The sequence below is a fragment of the Macrosteles quadrilineatus genome, unplaced genomic scaffold (genome assembly GCF_028750875.1).
Source record: "Macrosteles quadrilineatus isolate MER2022 unplaced genomic scaffold, UCM_ALF_1.0 Scaffold_2__2_contigs__length_208266976, whole genome shotgun sequence".
Classification (NCBI taxonomy): domain Eukaryota; kingdom Metazoa; phylum Arthropoda; class Insecta; order Hemiptera; family Cicadellidae; genus Macrosteles; species Macrosteles quadrilineatus.
In genome coordinates this window covers 23704326-23723788 of record NW_026542595.1, presented here as the reverse complement: position 1 = coordinate 23723788, position 19463 = coordinate 23704326, and the positions used below count along the sequence as shown (strand labels likewise).

The 19463-nt window shown below is 35.4% G+C and overlaps 1 protein-coding gene across 2 annotated transcripts in view; it reads right to left on the bottom strand.

Annotated features, from left to right (window-relative positions):
• Positions 1–19463, bottom strand: part of LOC128987142 (probable E3 ubiquitin-protein ligase HECTD2) — a 46567-nt gene that overhangs the window by 1245 nt on the left and 25859 nt on the right. For both annotated transcript variants that reach the window (XM_054407868.1, XM_054407867.1), the window contains exons 9-16: positions 12196–12344; positions 8190–8377; positions 7186–7326; positions 6625–6810; positions 4960–5154; positions 4319–4393; positions 755–949; positions 541–656 (exon numbers count right to left, since the gene is read on the bottom strand). In XM_054407868.1, coding sequence (XP_054263843.1) covers positions 541–656; positions 755–949; positions 4319–4393; positions 4960–5154; positions 6625–6810; positions 7186–7326; positions 8190–8377; positions 12196–12344 — 1245 coding nt within the window. The remainder of the gene's footprint in view (positions 1–540; positions 657–754; positions 950–4318; positions 4394–4959; positions 5155–6624; positions 6811–7185; positions 7327–8189; positions 8378–12195; positions 12345–19463) is intronic.

Below are 19463 nucleotides of genomic sequence, written 5' to 3'. Positions count from 1 at the left end.
GCTTGGGGCCATGAATTCAGCTTCTGTAGAGTAAAGAGGGACATTGGTATATTTTTTGCTAATCCAGTTTATAGTGCTGTATAACATGTAAATCATTCCGCTGATCTGCTAATCAAACCCCCCCCCCCAATCAGCATATACGTAGTACGGCAATTTCAATTCTTTTTGCACCCCTAATTTTATATATTATACATCAAGAGTCTGACCCAATAGAATTTTGTTCTGACTTAACTGTTAAATTTGCTGTAAAATTTTAAAGTCAAATTATACAAAGTAACCAATATAAAAAGATTCATTCTTCTAAAAGAATATTGTCAAATTGACTATGGTGTGTCCTTCCAGTTAAAAAAATAACTATACAATTAGTAGAGCAAACAAAAGACAGCAAAGCAAAAATAAAAATAAAAAGTTTTGCAATATAATTGAATGAAAATATATCACTTAGAAAGTTGTCTTGTTTTAATAGTAATTTTTTCTGTGAATTAATTTGCCGGGATTAATTCTGATCGAATCTAAGATTGTTTTGTTAGTGATACTTACATAATGATTGGGTCATCAGACTTGTAACCATCATATTCTGTGACTTTACGAAGTTCATTGAGCTCCAGAGTCGGCGACCCACAAACAAGCATCTCAACCTCTTCTGGTCGAAGCATCTGGGAAAATAAGTTTTATTATAAGGCAAACATCATCTTACGTGGATAATTTCAAAGTCAATAAAACTGGCTTCTAATAATGATTTGTGAAGACTTACAATGAGAGCGTTTGATGCACAGACGCTGTGAAAGCCCAGGTAAAAAGCTCTGAACTGGTCATATATGGCTGTGTTCAGCACCCAGTCAAGATACAGAGCTACGTATTCTTCTCTGTTTTCATTGGTTACTGAAATGTCATCTCCGTCTGGCTTCAGCATAAATGTCTTGACTTCTCCGTATTCTTCTAAGCTAACCTAGTGACATAGTTGACATGTATCTAAACAATAAGAACCAAAATATAGTGTCACCAAAAAAGATCAAGCAGTCAAATATATTTATTCAGCATTACCATACACTGTCTAATAATACAACAAATCATTAGCAGGAAATTATGATGTTGTTCCTATGACCGCGGGAGACGAACATGATGTCTTCAAGACCAAAGAATATATTCATGATTAATTTGCCGCAATTGTGGAAAAAGATGACGTAATTTGCGTGACCGCCGAAGACGAAGATGATGCCTACAAGACCTAAGAAGAGATTCTTGATTTTGCCGCAAACGCTGAAAAAGATGACGTCGTTTCCGTGACGGCGGGAGACGAAGATGATATCTATAAGACCGAAAAAGATATTAATGATTTTGATGCAATTGCGGAAAAAACATGACGTTTCCTTGACTGTGGGAGATGAAGATGATGTTTACAAGACTGAAGAAGATATTCTTGATTTTGCCGCAAACGGGGGAAAAGATTATGTTGTTTCCGTGACCGCGGGAGACAAAGATGATGTCTACAAGGCCGATGAAGATATTCACGATTTTGCCGCAGTGGCGGGAAAAGATCATGTCGTTTCCATGACTGCGGAATACGAAGATGATGTCTGCAAGACCTAAGAAGATATTCTCGATTTCGCCGCATTCGCAGGAAAAGGTGACATCGTTTCTGTGACCGCGGGAGACAAAGATGATGTCTACGAGACCGTAAGAGATATTAATGATTTCGCTGCAATTGCGGAAAAAATATGATGTTTCCATGAGCACGGGAGACGAACATGATGTCTTCAAGATAGAAGAATGTATTCATTATTAATTTGCTGCAATTGAGGGAAAAATATTAAGTTAATTCCGTGGAGACGATGATGATCTTCAAGACCGCCGATGTACATGATGTTGCTGCTCAATGTATTTACACCACTGTATAGCAATATAAATACACAAACACCCCATCTCAGCAAACCTAAAGAATAAACGTATTTTGATTTGCCTGATTGGATTCTTACTGAAATGCTTCCATATTCCACATCAGATTTGTTCCCTATTTACGTAACTTTTAATTTAATTTAATTGATTGATTTATTTATTCATTCCAAAGGACAACACCTATACTATTATTATTGTATATTATTATTATGTGAGATTTTACAAAATTTCCCAAAATATAATATTAGAAGTTAATAGTTTGGAAGTTTATTTAGTTTAACATCTAGGTTTAGTGAGTACTTAGGTTTGCTGCTACAGGGAAAGTAATAAAGTGTATTTTTTTATAAAGGTTATTAAATTATTATGAAATTAATCACTTTGCCAAAATTTCATCAAAATAAATCCATAAACAAGCAAACTAACTCTCTTAGTTTACTTATTCTTCACAAGAATAGCATAAACATTTTTACCTACGACAGTTTTTTAAAGTAGCCGTTTCAGTATAGTTCTTAGAATTGAAAAGTATCTCATAACAGCATTGTTTACATTCATAACAGAATAGTTTTACTCATAACAACACGGGTAACGGACCAATGAGGTTCAAGGATTGAGAGAGGAGAAGCCAAATTGTAATGATTCGAAATTCAACTAATCAGCTATTCAGGCCAATTTAATTGTTGATTGGTGCAATTAGTATTTGATACAATGTTGTGTTGCATCAATGTCAGTGGCAATGAGAGGTTATAAACAAAAACGTAGTGATTTTTAGTAATTAAAACACCGTCGTAGGTAAAGTAGTGTACGCAACTCGCGTAAATAGTGTTAATGACACTCGTAGAAGTTTTTAAGGCACTCGCCAAGGCTCGTACCTTAAATTTTCTACTCGTGTCGTTAACACTATCTTTACGCAATCGTTGCGTAAACTACTATAAATGTGCAGTTTTAAAAATATTTTTCCTGTAACCATTTATCTTACAACAACGTTAAAAATACACTGAATTTTTAGTTTTTCAAGAGCACAAAATGGTTTAAAAAGAGGGTAAAAATTGCGAAAACCAGATTTCTCCCCTTGTAGAACTCTGTTCCCATAGTCCCATCATGCTTGTTCTAAAACATATAAACTTTTTGAATAATAAAATGTAGGTTAAAACGTTTGTAAAAAAAAACAAAAACAGATGATTTTCCTCTAAAGTTATCATACTAACGAACTTGTGTTTAAATTAGTTTTGAACAAATCACATTTTTGGCCTCTAGGGACATCAAAACGAAAAAAAGTAAATCGGTCTTGGGTCTAGGTCTCACCATATTACGATAGGTGTACAGCTACAGTAATTCTACAGTAATTATAGCTTGTTCCCATTATAGGTGAAATTTATACTTGAATATGCAAACACATTAATAATTAACCCTTTCAGTGCTAGGCCAATAATTCATATTTTGTAAGACTTTTTTGTTTGCCTTTTAATTCCATTACCCGTTGTTGAATTTTAACTGTCATGTTGTCACTTTTTTATTAATTAGGCTAATTTTGAATAATAACACAATAAGAAAATATATAAGAAAGATAAATCCCGGTATTTGTAGTAAACATCAAATAAAACTTAGTTTTTGTTGTAATTTTCCTGGTTTTCCTATAAATTTTTATGTTCTGATAGCATTATTTGAAACCGAAATCTCACAAAATCAAAAGACATATAGTTTACAATGTAATATTGAATTTAACCCTGATTTAGTTGGACGAGGTTATTGTAATATAGCAATTTTAGGGAAACTAATGTTTTGCAGCAAAGTCTCGGAACACATTTACTACTACTAAAACTAAAAGATTGCATCTAAATAGTCCGTGACTAGCTGGTGCTGCTACCTAGTAACGCATTGAACAACCATCTGCAGCGCCATCTGTTCGCAATCGGTGGCGACAGCTTAAATACCGGGTGTTTACTCCCCAGTCTTCAAGCACAGATAGCCGAGAAGGCTAGGGCGTGTGTCACTTGGCCAGTGGCATTCGTCTGCTCGGGTTCGAATCCCGTCCTGTGTGGCAAATAATTGGTGACCTGTGTGTTTGTAGCGATATACTACAACCACTGGGGCATAGTGAGGTGTTCATAATCCTTGGTTTAGACATACACCTCGAAATCATCGGATTGGGCAAATCTTTTAGCTAAGTGGTTGGTAGTGTATCCTATAAACATGCAGGTCACCAATGGCCGTTTTGCTATTTTTTTTTTAAATAACCTTCCTCTCTATATCCCCTAGGGGTTTTTTTTTAAACAACGATATATCGTTTCATAGCACTGAAAGGGTTAATTATCCTATTTATGAGCAAAACCATCAATGACAATATTGATTTATAATACACAAAAAAGGGATCAATATAGTGCTAGTTTTTCCTTATTAATTAATTGTTAGTATTTACATTTACCTGGAAACTAATGCACATGTCTTCCTCGACATTTCCCTCGTATGTCAGAAGCTCTTTCAAACCTCGTGCAACGTCCTGAAAGTGTTAGAGCTGGATTTAAAAATCCAATATATATTTTAATTTATAATATTTTCAATTAAGGTTATTACGTACAAAGAACCTTGAGCTTCCCTACAGACAGAGTCAATCAATCGGATGACTAATCATGATTTTTCTACAAAAAACAAATTAGAAAAAATATAGGTCCCTTTTAATATTCAGTGCAATTTAACTTGGCACTTAGTTATTGTAACTTTTACCAGTTTTAGATAATTTAACAATACTTTATTGTCATATATTTTTTCTTAATTGAGATAAATACTTACAATGAATTGTTTAAACAAGGATGTTTTTAATAAATGCTTGTATCTGTATTGAAAACAGTGTTAGGTGGGTTTTAAATACTAACATAGGCTATTTGTGCTATTGCCACACTCAATGGATCAAAAATTGTTTATATTGCTCCTTTCCAAAGTTTTCATACGTATGCAAGTTCATCAAGCAACTCTCTCAAGTTCGACATGCTCTGGGGCACTGATCAGGGAGCGCAAAGGCCCTGGCTAACGTGCCTAGGGACATGGGTATGTTAGTTGTGAACTGACCGGCATGATCTCTGCCAAGTCATCGACAGTGGGCATGTGGACAATGCCTACGTTGCTGGTGTCTACAGGCACGACTGGGGGCGACAGCAGCTTGCGGTAGCAGATAGACGGGAAATGGAGATCCAGGATGATGGAGTTGTAGACAGCTAGACCCATCAGCACTCCGATCAGGTTGTACTCTCGAAGTGCACCTTCCTGAACAAACCAGTACATAGCTATACTCAACTCCATGCTCAAGTCCTGCAATACAGGTTTTATGGGAGATAGTCTTGCTATCAAGTATCAACATTACTTGAAACATCAGGTTTAATGTCAAGTATGTTGTGTAAACTTTCCTAGGAGGGTACTCGTGAACTCGCTGCAGTAATTTTTACATATTTCAATATCTTTATGTTTTTAGCGAATTTCCCTATAGGGAAATAGCTATTACCGTAGGTGGCACGGTAAGACCTACACCTGGGACGGATATAATTTTTCATTTTGATGTCTCTTGAGGCCAAAAACACTATTCATTCAAATTGTTATATATGTATGTATAGATTTATACATACATACACAGTCTGCAGGGGGGGGGTGGAATTTATAAGTTAGATTGGTATTTTGAGTTTATAGTATAGAGTTTATGTATAGATTTATAAGTCTGTGAACGCAATAAGTAATTTTTGTCCAATTTTGATGAAATTTGGCTTAAGGGTGCGCTCTACCCCTGACGTGCAACCCAATGCAAGGGTTAGCAAGATTACTGTTTTCACCTGCTACATTGAAGGTAGAATCAAAGTTAAGGTCTCATATTAAAGAGGATGAAATTTTCTATAGTTCTGCGTTTCATTATTTCATTTATTTTTAATACACACCTTATAAACTTGATTTGTAGGACATGAAAAAGGGTCTTATCAACTAGCCCTAACTTATTGAAAACACGTTATTTGAAAAAAGCAGAACTATAGATTGGTATCATTACTATAAGCCGTTTAGAGTACGTAGCTATCATTATTGGTTAATTCGAAAACAGTAATCTTAGAAACCTCTGCAAGCGCTTCTGGCGGCACTGTCCAATGGTGCAACATAGCAACTGAATCCCGAGCTGAGGTAGAGCGCACCCTTAAAGATATAGGGCAGGAAAAACTTGAATGAGTTCGGGAACCAGCATGATCAGAGCTTAGGAACGTTCTATTGTGGGGGGTTTTATGGGGAAAAAATTGGTTTTTCTCATTTTTGACCATCAAAAAACATAAAATTTACAAATTTCTCTTTAAACCATTTAAAAGAGCTTTAATAAACAAATAATTAAGTACATTGAAGTGTTTTTTACGGTTAAAAAATTCAAAATTGTAAATTTAAAACACCCATGCTATTCTGATGGAGAGTAAGTAAACTGTTATGGATATATTTTGATCAAACTTTGGCATTATTTATACCATACTAAGCTCTTAATATTTTACTAAAAAACACTCTAATGTTATAAAAATGGATTTAATGCAAAATCTAATCAGGCAAATGGAACTTTGCCTAGTCTGCAGGTTTGCTGCGGGGGCGGGGAGGGCGGAATTAATAAGTTAGACTGGTATTTTGAGTTTATAGTTCAAAATTATTTTTTAAGCGTAAGAAATAATTAGAGGAGCGTTTTGAAGGGCTGGCTAGTTTTGTTTAAATGTAGAGTCAGACCTGATCTGTGCTGAACCAGTAACTGCGAGAGTGAGGATGGTAGACAAACATGCCATAGTCAGGGTGGAAGATCTGCCTGATCAGCAGCAGGAACCATTCCTTGGTCAGTCCGCCCATGTCCAACCCTGGCTCACCCACAAACGATACCTTCAGTTTCTTCTTGAGATCCTTCTGTTTACTCGCTATCTGCCAAATTAGAACTCAAATTCAAAACTTCTATATTCTGTATTATGTTAATTATTTACAAAGCGTTCAAAATCTGTATTCACTCATAAACATTTTAAAAGGTACAAAGTACCAAGATAGGAGAGTCGCCATGTTAATAAGTAAACTATAACTAACCTCTTTATTATAAGAAAAAAATGTTGGAGAGAGTAAAAGTTGATTCAATCAAGCATGATTTCGATAGTCTCAAAAACTTAATGTGGTCTTTTTACAATTTAATATTTTGTGGGAGGTCATTAAAAAAATTGATTTCTTACATATTGATTGATTATTAAAGAAAACATAATTTTATTTACTTTGAGACTGACCAAGGAAATTGAATAAACAAAAACTTACTTCATTAAGTGAATCGCAGACAAGATGTGAGCGACGGACTAAAATATTGAGAAAGAAAATATCAATCTGAGGAGCTTGATGTCGTGCAACTTTGGCCACTAAAGATCGCCGAGCTGTCAAAATCATCTGCTGCTCTGAATCCTATGAAGAAAATATATTATCAAGACCAAAATATCTGTTTTTACTTGGATTCAACATTCTGTCGTCATTTCTTCCAAGCTGAGCTGCAAGAGCTTTTGTCATATTTTCTTCAATGTACAAACCATAAAGAATAAATCTTCTTAAGCTGATCCAAGTTATACAATGTGTCTGGTTTTAAACGGCACAAACTTGCAACCACCTCAGGGTAACCTCCTACAACTGTCAAATAGCAACTTTCTATGTGAGCAGAGGTTGATTTGGACTTCAAATTAAATTTCTCTGTTAGTAGCCTAAAGTACATTATTAAAAAAAAAACAAAAACAATCAATCCACTCAAATATTGCTTGCAATCCTTCCTTAAAAAAGGGGAAAAATATAATTTTTAGATTTTTTTACTTTTTGATTGGATTTTTATTATTCAGAGTTGCCTCAATGTCTTCTGAAGTAAAGTTTATGTTACATATTTTGTGTCTGATGTCAGCATCTGTGGTATTTCAGCAAACATTTTTAAGAGTGCACTTCAAGCTCTGGTCTTATTCCTTACTAGTGGCAATCTGTTAGAAATAATCATTAATCAAGGGATAAATGGAGCTACATTGAGTTCAAAAGTGACAGATCTATAACTATAACCACTGGAATACCCAATAAATTAACTAACCTATCTGCCAGCACATATCTCCCCAGTTCTAAGAATCTCAGAATGTACATAGGTAAATAAACTTGTGTATTTTTACTAAAGTTCAACAATTTTGAAAATAATACATCGATTTCATAGGAGCAAACTGTACATTAAACACACTATAACATCCAATCACATTTATTGAACAGCTTGAAAGTTGTATTTAGTTAGCTACATTTCCTACCTTGGTGAGAATAATCCGTTTGGCTACGATGCTTAGTACAAAGGGATACTGACAATAGGCAAACTGGCCGCTGCGCTGTGGACTCTGCCAATTGTAGTAGTCTTGCATCAAGTCTATGTGGTCGAGGGCTGAGTTGTAGAACTCTGTGTAGTCAAGTAGTGGAGGGCTACTGCCATTGTTGGCTGCGTCTGGAATAGTCAACATATAGTAGTGTATCAGGTCTAGCTTTCAACCAAAAATTATTCATAATAAAACACTCTTATTCGGGTATAAAATAAGAAAATAAGGTATACATACAGGGTGCCTGAATAGTCACAACCTATTTTTAATTAATAATTGTCATGACTTTTTATGGTGCTAGAGAACAAATAAGCATGTACATTTAAACATTGATTAATACCATTTATTATGGAACACATTAAACCCCGATATATGCACATGCATTATCAACACATTTTCTTAATCCAACAGGTACATTTAGGACAGGTTATTGAATAAAGTATTGTGGAACATTACCAAGAACATCTAAAATGGAAACTTCAAATTCATAGTCTTTGGATTCCTCCTGTAAACCTCTTCTTTTGCCCATCCCCATCAAAAGAAATCACAGGGCGTAAGGTCTGGGCTACGAGCAGGCCAGTGATGTGGACTACCTTATCAAATCAATTTTATCGAGGAATTTTACATTGAGCCAATCTTGAACAATATTTTCATTATTCACAGTGCCACCTTCAAACCGTTCATTATGACAATTTTTTTTATTGTTCTTGCATTAAGGGAGTTAATGAAAGAAACTGATTTTTTTGAAAATTTTATTTTGACATATTTTTGTTTACCATTAAATTTTAAATCTAAAAACATAAAATACCGTACAATTTGTATTTACCTTACCTTACCTCCTTGGCCACTCAAACCTAAGAAGGTTTTTGGCCTCGCCAACAAGTTGCCTGCACTGCTGCCGGTCTGCCGCCAAGTCAAGAGATGCCCCCACTCTGTGTAGGTCTTTCTGGACTTGGTCTCTCCATCTCAACTTTGGTCTTCCTAGCGGGCGAGTGCCTCGTGGTTGTCCATTGGCGATCTTCTTAAGCATACTTTCTTCTTCCCTTCTTTCTACATGGCCTGCCCATCTCAGTCGTCTACTCTTCACTATGGCTACAATGTCCGGTTCATTGTACAGTTCTCGGAGCTCTCGGTTTTTTCTTATTCGCCACATACCTTCTTTATTTATAGGTCCGAAAATCTTCCTCAAAATTTTGTTCTCAAAAATGATAAGTTTGTTTTCATGATTTCTAGTTAATGTCCAGGTTTCCGAACCATATAAAAGGACTGGTTGAATTAAAGTTTTATAGATTCTTAATTTTGTGTTTTTGGATAGTATTTTTGAACTAAATATTTTTGATACGCCCCAGAAACATTTGGTTGCTGCAATCAGTCTCTTTTCTATTTCTGTTCCTCTTTCGTTATTCCAGTTAACTGAGACTATGATGGTATTTAAATTTGTTTACTCTTTCAAAATTATGGTTATTGACCCTAAAAGGTTCAGCTCCTTCAATTTGGGTTCTTCCGACTTTTAAATATTTCGACTTCTCTTCACTTATTTCTTTCTCGGAAGTCCAATCTTATTTGCTTCCCTTATAATAATCTCAGTAAGCTTACCTAGGTCCTCTTTTGATTCTGCATCTAATGCAACATCATCCGCAAAAGCCAGTGTGTTATAGATCCGAGGTTTATTCCAGCTTTGATATTTTTTTTGTATTTACCTTGGAAAATCTTTTTTAAGTTAATAATGTATGCCAATTTTTTTCAACCTTTGATCGTTTTGTTTTGAGTATTTTAGTTATACAATTTGACAAAAACCTAGTTATTTTTATAAATATTCATTTCATCTTCATATAACCTATTTAACCCTTTGAGTGCCAACGTCCGGGGAACCGGACGTTTTTAAAACGAGCCAAAAGTGCCGACGTCCGGCCGACCGGACGTTTTTAGAACGAGCCAAAAGTGCCAACGTCCGGCTGACCGGATGTTTCGTAATGATCGAACAGATGTCATAACAACCGAATGGATACTCGGATTCTTTTAACCCATATATTAACATTGAGTCGAAAGTTACTAGATGCGATACATCAATTTTCGTTTGGTCGAAATATCGAAAATTAGATTTTTACGAAATTTTAACCTAAAAATCGTCAGATCGCGCTCGGCATTTTTAGCGCGACCTTCGGGAAAAATCATCGGCATTTTTTGAGCGTTACTTTTATTTCTCGCCTGGCACTCTAAGGGTTAATTCATGTAGAAAAACTATATTTAATTTTATATTGGTATCACAAACCATCCTTGGAAGATGGTTAATAATGCCTAAAAGTTTCATTACAATCTGTCGAGCGGTTTTGGAGTCCATAACGTATATACATATATACATACATACATACATACATACATACATACATACATACATACATACATAGTTCCTCTTTTATAGATATAGATTTTATATTGGCTGTTTATTTATTTTGGAAGAGCGGGGGCCACAGCTGCTTTCCAACAAAGGTCACAGCTGATTCTGTGGATTCCCAAAAGCTGTATTTTTGATCCTAGATTCTGCTTCTAGTAGAGATAGAGAGATGATTTTTTGTTTATTTTGTTCAGCTTGTTCAATCCTATGATCTGTAGGATGGATTTGAAGGAAATCCTAACAGAACATATTTTAATAACATTTTTTTGTTAATTTTCTACAAAAAAAACCCAATTAAAACATTAAAAATGGGTCCATTAATTGTCGTATTCAAACAAAACCCATCCTACAGATCATAGAGAATACAGTAGAACTCCGATTATCCGAATCAATAGGGACCAGACCCCATTCGGATAATCAAAAATTCGGATAATCAGAGTTTTACCGGAATTCCAGGAATTTGAAAGAAAAATCCAAATTTTCGGTACTAAGTAAACTTTTAATTAATAATAATTTAAATCAGAACATTTTTACAGTTTACAATGCTCATAGTACAAGTGTTCTATACATGTTATTAAGTCAATAGTGTTCCATCAAAGTCCAAAATTGGCTAAATGTGTTTAATAACAATTCTTTGATATTTTGCAAAACTTATTACTGTAGCTTTACGTTTTTAAAATTGTTGTAATAAGCGATTCGGATAATTGGAGATTCGGTTAATTGGAGTTCGGATAATTGGAGTTCTACTGTACTTTAAAAAACACTTAGAAACAAAAAGTTATCAATTATCTTTTATGGGTTTTAATCCGTACATGATCTAGTAAACCCTTGTAAAACGTGAAATTCACCCCCTCCGCCACAGGGGGTGAAAAAATGCCATCCCATGTTTTTGTTTCAATGTTTACAGGTAGCATCCAGAAAAAGGTTTCAGTATTTTTGTTAATAATTAAAGATTTTTCATGAACTCCCCCACCACTTAAGAGAGGCATTTATTCCATTCTCTACTCTCCACCACCTCTGGATCTGAATAATAGACTTCTACACTTCATATTGTGAAGCAATTTTTGTCCTTTCCTCAATACATAAAACACCATCCATATAGAAGTTTCAATCAGTTTACAATATGAACTAAACTACCATCAATGGCATTAAATTAGCTTCAATCAGTTTACAATATGAACTAAACTACCTACCATCAATGGCATTAAATTAGCTTCAATCAGCTGACAATACGAGCTACGAAAACCATATGGGGGTTTGGTGATGAACATTTAAAATTAGGTACTGGTACAGACTTTTCAGCCACCCTATATTATACGATTTAGTTGAAATCATATGAATCTAAATGTAAATATGTTTTTAAATTTGAAGTAAATGTTGATTTCTTGGCTTGTGATTACACAGTATGAAAAGTTGGGAAACTGAGTTGAGTTGGTTTTTGGTACACGAAAAATTCCACAAGATTTTTCCTTTAATGCTATGCACAATTTATTAAATTTACAAGTAAAAAAATAGCACATTATATTAATATTGTAATTTGCTTTTACTTACTAATAAGTGCCAGTACTTTGGTACCGGTTGGAATCCACCAGCGGCTTTTGGACATTGGAGGAAGAGATTTGTCGGACGGAGGGTACTGGCGAATAGTAATGAACTGTATAATGTGCCGAACTATGAGTCTTAGCTTGTCCACCTCTAGTCTGTAAATTAATTTCATGAACTAATAAAATCAAAGAATATTCATGTACAGGGTGAGTCAGTAAAACGGGGAATTTTTCGGAAGGCATAAAAAAAGTTCAAACATCATAACATTAATTTATTGATTAAAAAACAGAGTAAATGAGTGGAAGTTTATGTAAAAACAACAACAAAAGTTTCAAGTCTTAAAAATAATATTCAGTGTCTAGTCTTAAAATAACCCCACAAAAAAATCACAGGAGCTGAGTTTGGAGGATCAAGGAGGCCAGGCAATACCTCCATTCCTTGAGATGGAGGTGATTCGGGAAGATTAATGAGAGAAAATTTATGGACACACTCTTACAGTGTGACTTGTTACTCCATGTTGTTGAAAATAAGATTCAGCAATTGCTGGAAAACGTCAAAGTTGTGGCAGTAAAAAAACAAGCGTAGGTAGCGTTGAGCATTAACTGTGACAGCATTTTCAGTATCATTTTCAAAGAAGTAGGTGCCTATTATGCCACAGGGAGAAACCCACCATATAACTAAAATAGTATAAGTTTTAATTTTACATGTATGTGTAAAATTATGTATTCACTCACTTAAAATAAGAGTCAAGACTGTCTGTTCGTGAAGTGCTTGTGGGTTCCTGGCAGACCAATATCTAAAATTTTGCCTATTGACATATCCTGGTGGAAATGATCGTCATCGCTCATCCACAGGTTGTGAATTAGCTCTAGGTTATCTTCCATTAGCTGCTCATAAAAAGTAATACAAGATTGAAAGTCGCAGAGATTCAAGGCTTGCACAACCTGAATTTTGTACGGATGCATGTTAAGATATTTATGCAAAATTTGTCTCATCATTGGCGTGGAAAGTCCAAGTGCTATGCTATTCCATCGGGCAGATCCACCGGGACTTCTAGCAATCGTTTCTCTAACTGATTCAATGTTTTCCGGACATCCTCTAGGGAAGAAAGATCGCTTAAATAAATTAAATTTTGTCACTATCATTTCAGACTGCTGCTCCTTTAAGTTATTTACAATTTTAAAAAAGCAATGGCATATGAGTTGAAATAAAGATATTAATATTTGAAGGATTACTTATGTTCTGTGCAATTGAGTTGGAGGAACTATAATAGACTTACTATTGGAATTCCTGCTCTCTGTATATAAGGTAGGAGGGGGGAGGACACAGTAGGAAAAAACAAAATTTCATAGTAGAAATTTATTGTGAGCTGCGATACAATGAAATTTGGAGTATGTTGCATCCTTGGCAATGGATAGAACTTCAGTATATCCCAAAATCAATGTTTACATCTAATACAAAAACAAGTAAATAATACAACTGTAACTGAAACCATTGACTATTGGTTACTGAAGTGGAATGGTCGAATCGATGGTCAAAGCTGATAATTTTGATGAAATTTGGTTTAAAGGTGTAAGGCGGGATAAACTTGAATGAGCTAGCGAACCAGCATGATCGGACCATGGGAACGGGGTTTTACGGGGGGTTTTATGGGGTAAAAATTGTTTTTCTCATTTTTGACCCTCAAAACACAAAATTTCCCAATTTATCTTTAGATCTTTTTTAAGAGCTTAAAAAAAATAATTTATTATATCAAAGTGTTTTTGTACGGTAATTGGTAAAAGATAAAATTAAAAAAATTGTAAATATAAAATTCCCATGTTATTCTTATGGAGAATATTGTAAATGTTTGTTTATGGATATATTTTGATGAAACTTGGTAATTTTATTTATTTTATACTAAAGTTATTAATATTTTACTAAAAAACAACACTTTTTTACCCTCCATGTAGCAGCAAGCCTATGTACTCATAAAACCTAATGTTAATTAAATAAATTTAATTGAAGATCAATTCAGGCAACTGGAAATTTGCTTAGTTGGCAGGTTTGCTGCGGCAGGGGTATTTTGGTTTATTATCCTCTTTGCCATGCACAATTATGTAAAGATGTTGCCATTTAAAATCAATCATTAAAAAATTGATGGTAAAAAATATCTGGTAAAATGATTTAAATTTTTCATAGAACTTTATTTGTTATCAAACAAATAACAAATATCTTAATGGATAAACTTCCACGGTGGTCACTCATATATACACAATCTCGGTCTTTGGGGTTGACCGTGTCAGTTGGCTATGTACACTATATGTACAGAAACTACCGACATTTCGGCCACATTACATTAAACAAATAACAAATTGTTAAAAAAAATAAAACTTAAATGACTTCAGATGTTGAAACACAACTTCAACTAAGCAGTTTTAACAGAAGTCAAATTGTTTTGTGTGTACAAGGGACAGAAAGAATGTAATTTGACCTAGATTCGTTGCTGACGTTCTGTTTGATGTTTGCTTAGTCGGAAGGGCAACACAGTTGACATGCTCTGGTAATTGTAGACCACTCGGATCAAGGCCACATTTAATGAAATGCCCGAATCAAATAATCGTGTTTCAGCTATATCAAATAAAAATTTAATCCTGGATGTGTCTTTTTAATTTTCTTATCATGGAGCAAATTACTAATTAAGATACCTGCATGTGTTCATCTTTTACTTTAATCTTATCCTTTATATCTTATCTTATACTTTATCTTACTTGTGTGAAACTAACAAAAGGTTAAATTATGAGTACTTTGTACTGTTTTAAAGATAAACACATGATGCACTCTTTGACTATTGATGGAATTAGGACATTCCATTCCCATGTTAAACTTATGGCCAGGGTTAAAATAAAAATGGACAAGGTTAAACTAGGTGGTGTTCGCAGAGGCATCCACAAAATTGAGCGGAGTCATCAAGGGTTCATATTATATTGTTTTTGTCATACTGCAGTAAAAACAGTCGTCATTGGTGCATGCTTTGCGGGTCTAAAGTAGCATTTTTACTCTTTAGGGAATAAAATTTGTTTTTAGCCTCTATGGAGTAAAACTCAGCTGTTGTCAACTCAGTTGTAAATTTCTATTGTTAACTATTGAATACGTATCGAAATATGTAACGATTCGTGCTTCATAATCATTTTAACCTACAGTCTACAGTCTCTTCCCATAGCATTTTAGCATTGCAGATACATTAATCCATTCCCACACTCAACACTGCCCACCTTTACTACTTCCTTCACCATCCCCTACGTCGTGGACCTGTTTCCCTCTCTTCCCATAGCATTTTAGGATTGCAGATAAATTAATGTAATTGCCAAATACACTTCCCACACTCTGCACTGCAAGCCTTACTACTTCCTTCACCATTTCCTACGTCATAGACCTGTTTCCATCCCTTCTCATAGCATTTAAGTATTAGATACATTTATCTAACTGCCCAAACGGTTCCCTCACTCTGCACTGCCAGCTTTTACTACTTCCTTCACTACTTCCTACGTCGTGGGGCCGGTTTCCTTCCCTTTTCATAGCATCTAACTAAACATTTAATCTAACTGCCACAGACGGTTCTCACAATATGTTCATACTTTACTACTTCCTAAGCTACATCACTACATCGTGGACCTGTTTTCATCACTTTCCATAGCATTTTAGTATTTTAGATACGTTAATCTAATTGCCACAAACATTGCCCACATTCCGCACTGCTAGCCTTTACTACTTCTTTCACCATTTTCTATGTCGTGGCCATGCTTCCATCCCTTTTCATAGCATTTCAGCATTGCAGATACATTAATCTAACTGCTACAAACGGTTTCCAGTTCCCAAACTCCACACTACTCACCTTACTACTTCCTTCACCTCTTCTTACGTCGCAGACCTGTTTCCCTCTCTTCCCATAGAATTTTAAGATTGTAGATACCAAGATACCTTAATCTAATCGTCATAAACAGTTCCCACACTCCGAAAAACTCGCCTTTACTGCTTCCTTCATCACTTCCTACGTCACGGACCTGTTTACCTTCCTTCCCTTAGCATTATTAGAATGCAAATACCTTAATCTATTGGTCATAAACAGATCCCACACACCGGACAGCTCGCCTTGACTACTTCCTTCACCACTTCGTACATCGCGGACCTGTTTTCTCCCGTCCCAAAGCATTTTAGGAATTTTGATACCATAATCTAATAGTCATAAACAGTTTCCACACTCCAGACCTGCCTTGACTATTTCCTTCACCACTTCCTACATCGCGGACCTGTTTTCCTCCCTTCCCATAGCATTTTAGGATTGCAAATACCTTAATCTAATGGTCATAAACAGATCCCATACCCCGAACAGCTCGCCTTTACTACTTCCTTACCACTTCCTACGTCGCGGACCTGTTTCCTTCCCTTCCAATAGCATTTTAGGATTGCAGATACCTCAATCTAATTGTCATAAACAGTATGTAGCTACAATACTCAAAACCAGTGTGTGTGTGAATCGGATTCAGTGTTTTTTAAATCGACACAATTGATGTTTAACTGTAAAATTATTCGATTTAAATTGCATATCGAATATAGTGGCGGATCCAGAGGGGGGCGAAGGGGGCGACCGCCCCCCTCGGTCATTTTTATATATATATTTTTTTACTGCATGTAATGTCAAAACTTTGCTGCGATCGGCAAAGACGATGATGATGTTCTGTTACCGCGGGGATTATTCAAGGGTTTGCCGTGACCGCAGGAGGCAATGATGATGTCCACACGACCGCAGGAAATGGACAATATTTTGCCGCGAGAGCGTGGAAGATGTTGCTGATGTTCCGTTGCGGGATTGCTAATTCCGTTTTTTGGCTGTAACCGCGGGAAACAATGACAATGTCTACACAACCGCGTAAATTGATCAAAATATTACCACGATCGTAGGAGGCGATGATGACTTGTCCGTGACCGTGGGAAACGAGGATGATATCTACATGGCTCCAGGAGGTGATCAGAATTTATCCGTGAAGACAACGATAATATCTACACGACCGCAGGAGATGTTCATAACTTTGACACGATCACGGGAGACAATGATGGTGTTAGTTACTGTGGGGGTTATTCAGGGGTTTGCCTTGACCGCAGGAGACAATGATGGTGTCCATACGACCGCGGGAAATGAACAAAATTTTGCCGCGATCGGCGAAGGCGATGATGACTTTTCCGTGACTGCAGGAGATGATCAGAATTTATTCGTGAACGCGGAAGACACCGATAATGTCTATAGGACCGCGGGAGTTGTTCATCATTTTGCCGTGACTGCGGAAGACGATGGTGATAAAATAACCTCTATGTAACTATAAATATTAGAATAACTATTATATGCTACACAATGTAAAAATTGTCAAGAGCAATAAATAAATAATAATAAAATAAAATGATGTTCTGTTTCCGCAGGGGTTATTCGGGTTTTGCCATGACCGTGGGAGACAATGACAATGTGGGGGCTTCATCTCTAATCTCCCCCCCCCCCTCAAACTAACGCTGGATCCGCCACTGATCGTATAAGCCTATAATGGATGAAAGAAATAGCTGGTCATGTGACATTTGTTTACAAGATGTTTTTCCCCATTAAAACTACCAGAATTGTCTTTATGCATGTAAACTAGCTGTTTTGAATATATTCAGTTTCAATTGACTACTCGAATCCCGTACGTAGGACGTGCCAATAGCTCGTACTCTATTACTAAATAGAGCTTTATATTCTACAGTTCTATACACATCTAATGAAAATATTTTGTTTTGTACAAAGATTAAAACCTATATAATGTAGGTAGCCTACACTAATATGGTGTAGACTATCGAATCAATTTTTGATTAACTCATGAACAGGTAGTCTACAATGTTTACAGGAAATTGATTGAAAACTGTAAACCTTAAACACTATAAATGTGGAATTATGTAGACTCATAGTTTCTATAACCAATAAGTTCCTGTTTCTTATCATCATATTTGTATACCTACAGTGTGAAATAAAGCAGTGTTACAATATTTACATACAAAAATATTCACACGGGCAACTCGCTGTGAGTAAACAGAGTTCTTATTAGCTGCGTAACTGATACAAGTACGCTGTTAAGTCCAGCATCTATAAATAATGATTTCCTTCACATCAGAATATTAATTTGAACATAACTTATTTTTTTGGAATAGGATGCAAAATATGCCATTGAAATCGTGATTACAAAATTACAACACGCTTTTAGATTTTAAATGTTCTAATTTCCTTTGAACGTTTGTACCTTTAACTACCAGATCACAATTTCTCCGAAAATTGATTGAATGGTGTACACTATATTTAGTGTACCGGTAGGTTATAAAAATATCAATATCCAAATTACTGCATTAAATAGCACTATAGCACTAAGGTACTGTTTTTAATCTGTAATTTAGCATACTCTGTTTCTTATCACATACAATTTATTAGTTCAAAGTCACAAATTATAAGAGCCCTACGAATGTATGTAGGTTTTAAATAATTAAATAATATTATGTTAAATAGGTAGCAATTAATAGTATAGAAAAAACAAATTCAAGAAATTGGTAGCCACATTTAACTTTGAATTCACCCTTCCAGATGGGTCTCAGAGGAATGTGCGAGGAAAAAACCAAGAAAAGCAAGGTGTGAGACGATACAGCCTACAATAATCAACTGTTCTGATAAATCTTTATGATTGCATTACAATTTTCAGAAATCAGGATGCGAACCTAAACATTGCCGTCTTGGTTTTTCAGTCGGTCGCACTAAGTGAAATGGACCGAACCGTGAATATTGGTTTAATAGCCTATTGGTAAAAAGATAGGAAACCAATGTAATTAGAAAACTATTGGAAGTTACAGTGTGCATTACCACACTGGTCTTGAATACGATACCGAGCGGCGAGCGGCACTGTGACATCGAGTCTCATTTAGTGGTGTTTAAATTTGTTGAAGATGGCCTTAAGTCCAGACTGATTTCCGCCAAAATGTAGCTTGCTTCTCAGATGAATCATGCTTCAGTTTTGTTGTATAAGCCACTGGCAGTGATGTTGTAGACCTGCCCTTCTCTTCTCAGTCCTTCATTTCAAACTTCCTCGTGTACTCGAAGAACCTATTGCCGTCTTCCCTTAACTACATAATTAGATGGTGTTATTCCTCAAACACTCTATCCTCTTATTTATAAAATCTAGCTTGTTATTTAACAGACAATTGTCAGATAGTAAAAACAGATATAATTT